This window comes from Hypomesus transpacificus, chromosome 20, assembly GCF_021917145.1.
Source record: "Hypomesus transpacificus isolate Combined female chromosome 20, fHypTra1, whole genome shotgun sequence".
NCBI classification, from domain to species: Eukaryota; Metazoa; Chordata; class Actinopteri; order Osmeriformes; family Osmeridae; genus Hypomesus; species Hypomesus transpacificus.
In genome coordinates, this window is record NC_061079.1 from 3,981,810 (window position 1) to 3,987,015 (window position 5,206).

General features: G+C 38.5%; 1 protein-coding gene across 1 annotated transcript; it reads left to right on the forward strand.

Moving 5' to 3' along the window:
- The first annotated feature begins 2,152 nt into the window (after positions 1 to 2,152).
- LOC124482715 (golgin subfamily A member 6-like protein 6) lies at positions 2,153 to 4,532 on the forward strand. The gene is made up of 2 exons (XM_047043195.1): positions 2,153 to 2,674; positions 2,931 to 4,532. Exons 1-2 carry the CDS (start codon positions 2,213 to 2,215, stop codon positions 3,717 to 3,719), a joined length of 1,251 nt encoding a protein of 416 aa, XP_046899151.1. The 5' UTR covers positions 2,153 to 2,212; the 3' UTR covers positions 3,720 to 4,532.
- Positions 4,533 to 5,206: the final 674 nt, after the last annotated feature.

A 5,206-nucleotide genomic window follows, 5' to 3' on the forward strand; every position in this document is an offset into this window, starting at 1 on the left:
ATCTTTCTTGGGAACTTTTATCCCATGAAAAAAGCATCTTTCTAACAAAATGGCTAGAATGTGTTTTGGTAAAAAGGAAAAAACTACAGAGGTTCCTTGAGCCCTCAGAACTTAACTTCTTTCTGATGGTAAGTGCTTATTTCAAATTGAGAAGCATTATTCAACAGTAACAACAAATACATGTTCAAAGTCATTAAAATACTCAAATAGACATTGAACAGTGTTCAAATGCCTCAGAGGCCTTGACCAATGAAGGGAAACAAGGAAATGTCTTCTTTGTCGGACCATCACAGCACTGTCAAAGGTCTTCTGCGTCCCCGGCTAAAAGACCCACTGCCTGTAGCACTGCATCAGGACATACTGTGTTATTTTGCAGTTATATGCTTTATTTTCATTTGGTTACAATATTAAAATACAAAGACTATGAAGAAGCTACATTATTACAGTTTTCTGGCTATATTTAGCTCACCGTTTCACCCCCAGTTGAAACTGACTGATGGTGTTATACCCAGCTTCCAACCATAACATCAAGCACCAACATTAAAAGTCAAAACATATCCATAAGGTGTCCAACCAGGATAATAATTTTTTGGGCACACAAAGGCAGACAGCTTGTATTGTTGTATAATAAGTGTTTCTCTGGTAAACACTACTTATAGTAATTCTCCAAACTGTTAACCCTATTCTGGTAGCTGTGTCAGGTATAATATTCCTTGTAAAACACAAAATATATTTCAGGGGCACTTGAATGTAGTTTTGTTGGCAATGGTAACAAGGTTTACCCTCTAACAAATCAGAGCTACAGTTTGTGTCCATCCTACACAGTCTACCATCCAGACAGCATACATACTCTGCAGTCCCCCATGCAGACAGCATACATACTCTACAATCCAACATGCAGACAGTATACAAACACTACAGTACACCATGCAGTCAGTACATATAATCTACAGTCTACCACTGTTCTAAGAAAACCAGATGGAGGTAAAGTGAAGAGGTTTTAAACTGTTTGGGGGAAAGTACATTGTTTTCGAATGCCAACATGTGACGATACCTTAAAATAATGTAATGCACCTACCATCAAAACCACATCCAGGACTGCACCATCTACAGTACAGTACAGTAAAGTGGGTGCTAAGATGACCTACTTATAAAGGCTGAGGACCTGCACATCAGCGTGCACTCACACAGAAGAGAGACTGTACCACCATCAACATCCCACACTTTCACTAATGACCCTGTATTGAAGTACATTATTGATCAATGGCATGTGAGCTCTATCCTGAATGCATCTAGAGACTTGAGATACTTTACATACTCTTGTCTATCATGCAGACAGAGTACATACTCAACAGTCTACCATGCCAACAGCATACAGTCTTCAGCAGTGGCACATACTTTGCACACGTGATTCAAAGGACTAATCATATTCAGTCTTTGGCAGAACTTGATAACGACCATTCATTTGAATCAGCTGTGTTTGAGCTGGAAATAATCAAAAATATACAGGACAGTGGGCCCTGAGGCCCAAGGTTGAGGACCACCGCTCTACAGTCTACCATGCAGACAGCATACATACTGTACATTTTACCACGTTTCCAAGAAAACCAGATGAAGGTGAAGTGAAGAGGTTTTAATCTATTGTGGGGAAAGTACATCGCTTTCGAATGCCATCGCGTGACTATACCTAAGAAGAATGTAATACACTTGCCATCAAAACCACAGCAAGGACTGCACCATCTACAATGCATGACAGTAGCTGCACTGATGACCTACTTGCAAAGGCTGAGAACCTGAACATCAGCATGCACTCATAGACAATCACAAGAGACTGTACCAGTCTCAACATCCCACATTATCACTAAAGACCCTGTATTGAAGTACATTATTGATCAAATAGCAGGTTAGCTCTACCCTGATAACATTTAGAGACTTGAGACACTATACATACTCTACAGTCTACCATGCAGACAGTATACTTACGCCATATTGTTTACCACAGCACCAAAACAACCAGATTCTGTAGTTCGGCTAAGACATTTGATATTGAAACTGATTTGCCAGTCACATCTGGGGAAAGAACAGGGTTGATCAAATATCACCAAGTGACTCCGCCTTTATATAAAACCCTGATATGAACGAGCAGCTCCTCAGAGACACCAGAGCTCCACATCGTCCTACTTGACTGTGAGGAGCTTCATCTCAGCTAGACATGGTTGACCACTTGCACCTGAACTCAGAACTCTTTATGAGGCTGGTTGCCACAGCAGGAAGTGCTTTTGGCATCATTGGCTTTTTCATTATTTTCCAGTATATTTTTGAACTTGACTTTTCATGTCCTTGCAAAGAAGGAACAAACCTCCAGGACTGCATCATCTACATGGTGCTGCCTGCTCTGACATTGATGTTGTTCTCACTGCTGATAGACACAGGGCGCACCAGAACATGTTCATGGTACATTTTTAGTACCTGCAGCAAAGGTTTTTGGCTTATAATGTGTAGATCAGTTTCAGTAGCAATGTTGTGGATGATTACAGCGTTCATAGATGGAGACTGGTATGTGTGCCTAAAATTGAACAGTGGCACATTTGAAGAGCAGCTGCACTGCAAAAATAAAGATAAATGGACAAAAGAAGAAACTGTGAAATTCCGAATTTACGTAAATGAATCCCGAGTAAGTGAATCTATTTAAAGCTTTACAAAATTTAACTTTACATTTATACATATATAACTATGTATGACATGTATAATTCAGTTTGGATGTAATGGTAATTACACTAGTGTCTTGGAAAGCACTAACATGTCAGAAGCTTTACATTGGTTTACAATAATATATATATATAAATTACTATATAGTGCAAAGTTACTTTTAATTTACATGAAAAACTACTCAGAAAAAGGAATATCAACCAAAACATTTTTTTTTCCAGCTGATAGGTTTGGTATTACTTGGATTCCTTGTACTCGGATGGTTGTGTGGAACATGCAGAAGCGAGAAAGAATACACAGAATATTTGAAGAAACAACTAGTAGAGGAGGTTAATGATAAGATTGAGGACAAGAAAGGTAAGGCTGATGCATTTCGTGCCAGGCAGGAAAATGCTCAAGCTAGACAGGAAGAGGCTAAAACTAGACAGGAAAACGCTAAAGATAGACAGAAAAATGCTAAAGATATAGCTAATACTTCTACTACTGGACAGAGACAGACAGTTGAAGACATTGAAGCTAGACAGGAAGAAGATATACAGGAAAAGACTAAAACTCCACAGGAAAAAACTAAAGCTGGACAGAAAGATGCTAAAGCTATAGCTACTACTTCTACTACTGGACAGAGACAGACAACAAAACAGGAAGAAGCTAAAACTAGACAGGAAGAAGCTAAAGCTAGACAGGAAGAAGCTAAAGCTAGAAAGGAAGAGGCTAAAACTGGTCAGAAAGATGCTACGGTTACTACTTCTACTACCGGACAGAGACAGACAGAAGAAGACCTTGAAGTTAGACAGGAAGAAGCTAAAGCTAGACAGGAAGAGGCTAAAGCTAGACAGGAAGAGGCTAAAGCTTTTCAGGAAGCGGCTAAGGATGAGCAGGAAGAAGCTAAAGCTGAGCTGGAAGAGCTTAAAGCTAGACGTGAAGAGGATACAGCTGAGGAGGAAGAGGGTGTAGCTAAGCAGGAAGAGTTTAAAGCTAAACAGGACAAGGATACAAGAAGAAGATCTTAATCTGAAGGAGGACAGGGGGATGGACAAGGGGAGCATGGAGGTGAACAACATACAGAATCAACTCCATTGCTGACGGATCAAAAGTAGGTCTCAACTAGAACAACATCGATGTCTAGAACTCTTAATCTCTATAAAAGAATAAATATCCCTCCAACCTCTGTATGGTATCACAGAGATTTCTCATAAGTCACATGCCTTTTTTTCTGTCCAAAAGCCTAACCTTAGGTGGAGGTACCAACACAATGACGAGTGCAAATGAAAGCAATGTGTTTTGGGTATTGAAGGTATCACTTCTTTGAATGCAGTATAATTAGGACTTGCAGATGCGCAATATAAGTCAAAGAGGTAATTTTGCTGTATAAAGTTGTTGCATTTAAAGGGTTTATTTTATGGCAGGGTATTCTTGTAAGGCACATGACTGTTGTCTATATGTATTCTGACTTCCATAGCTGATATATCAATGTGTGTGTGTTGTTATACATAGGCTATTGATAATCAAATAATCTCACTTTTTGCTCAAAGAAAAGTCTTGTTTCTGGTTAAAGATGTATTTTATTTTAAATTACAATTCACTCTGTATCTTTTTTCATGTATCTATATCTGTAATTTATTTTAAATTACAATTCACTCTGTATCTTTTTTCATGTATCTATATCTGTAACCCCAAATAATTGAAACATGGGTTTCTTTAGTGCATTTAATTTTGAGTATGTCATTTTCATGCACATCACTTGTGTATAAAGAATATGTAATTTTTGTATCAATGCCCAACCTAGTATATGACATGTATGGTTAATAAAATACCTAACATTGTTTTGAGGCCCTCTTATGTGGACTAAAACCTTTTTCTCTCCGTCATATTCTAAATTTTTCGAACATCGGTTTGTCTGAAAACTGGCCATGTGAAAAGCCATTTAGGACTGCTCGATTTTTTGAGGAGGTAATTTAACATTTTATGTTTATTGTGTTTCATTAAATGTCCGAATTTGGGTGAGGAGGAAAGTGTCAACAGACAGACAATGCATGAACAGGCAGGCCAGATGTAGGCTATGTATGGATAGAACTTTGCAGTTTCTGAATAATACTGTAGACAACTGGTGCCACTTGAAGTCTCGTCTAACTGATGTGAAATTCGCGTTTTTACTGTGGGTGTACATAAATGAACTATCGAACTATTACAGTTTTCAATGTAATCCAGTCAAATAACACAATAACAAAGGGGCAACAGATAGGCATACCACACATTTTGATATGTTTTATACACCTTTTCTATGTTTTTGGGCTATAGCCCTATAGCCCAATAGCCCAACAAATTAACTTCATAACTGCATAACCAGTTCCCACTTTATTATAAAGTAGTTAGCCTACAGTAAATGTTTTTCGGAGTAGGCTACTGAGCATTTGAGTTTCCCAGACTTGGCAGCGACTATGCTGACCAACGCGAATTTAAATGTGCGCAGGCATGTAATTCTCAGTGGGAAGGGCGT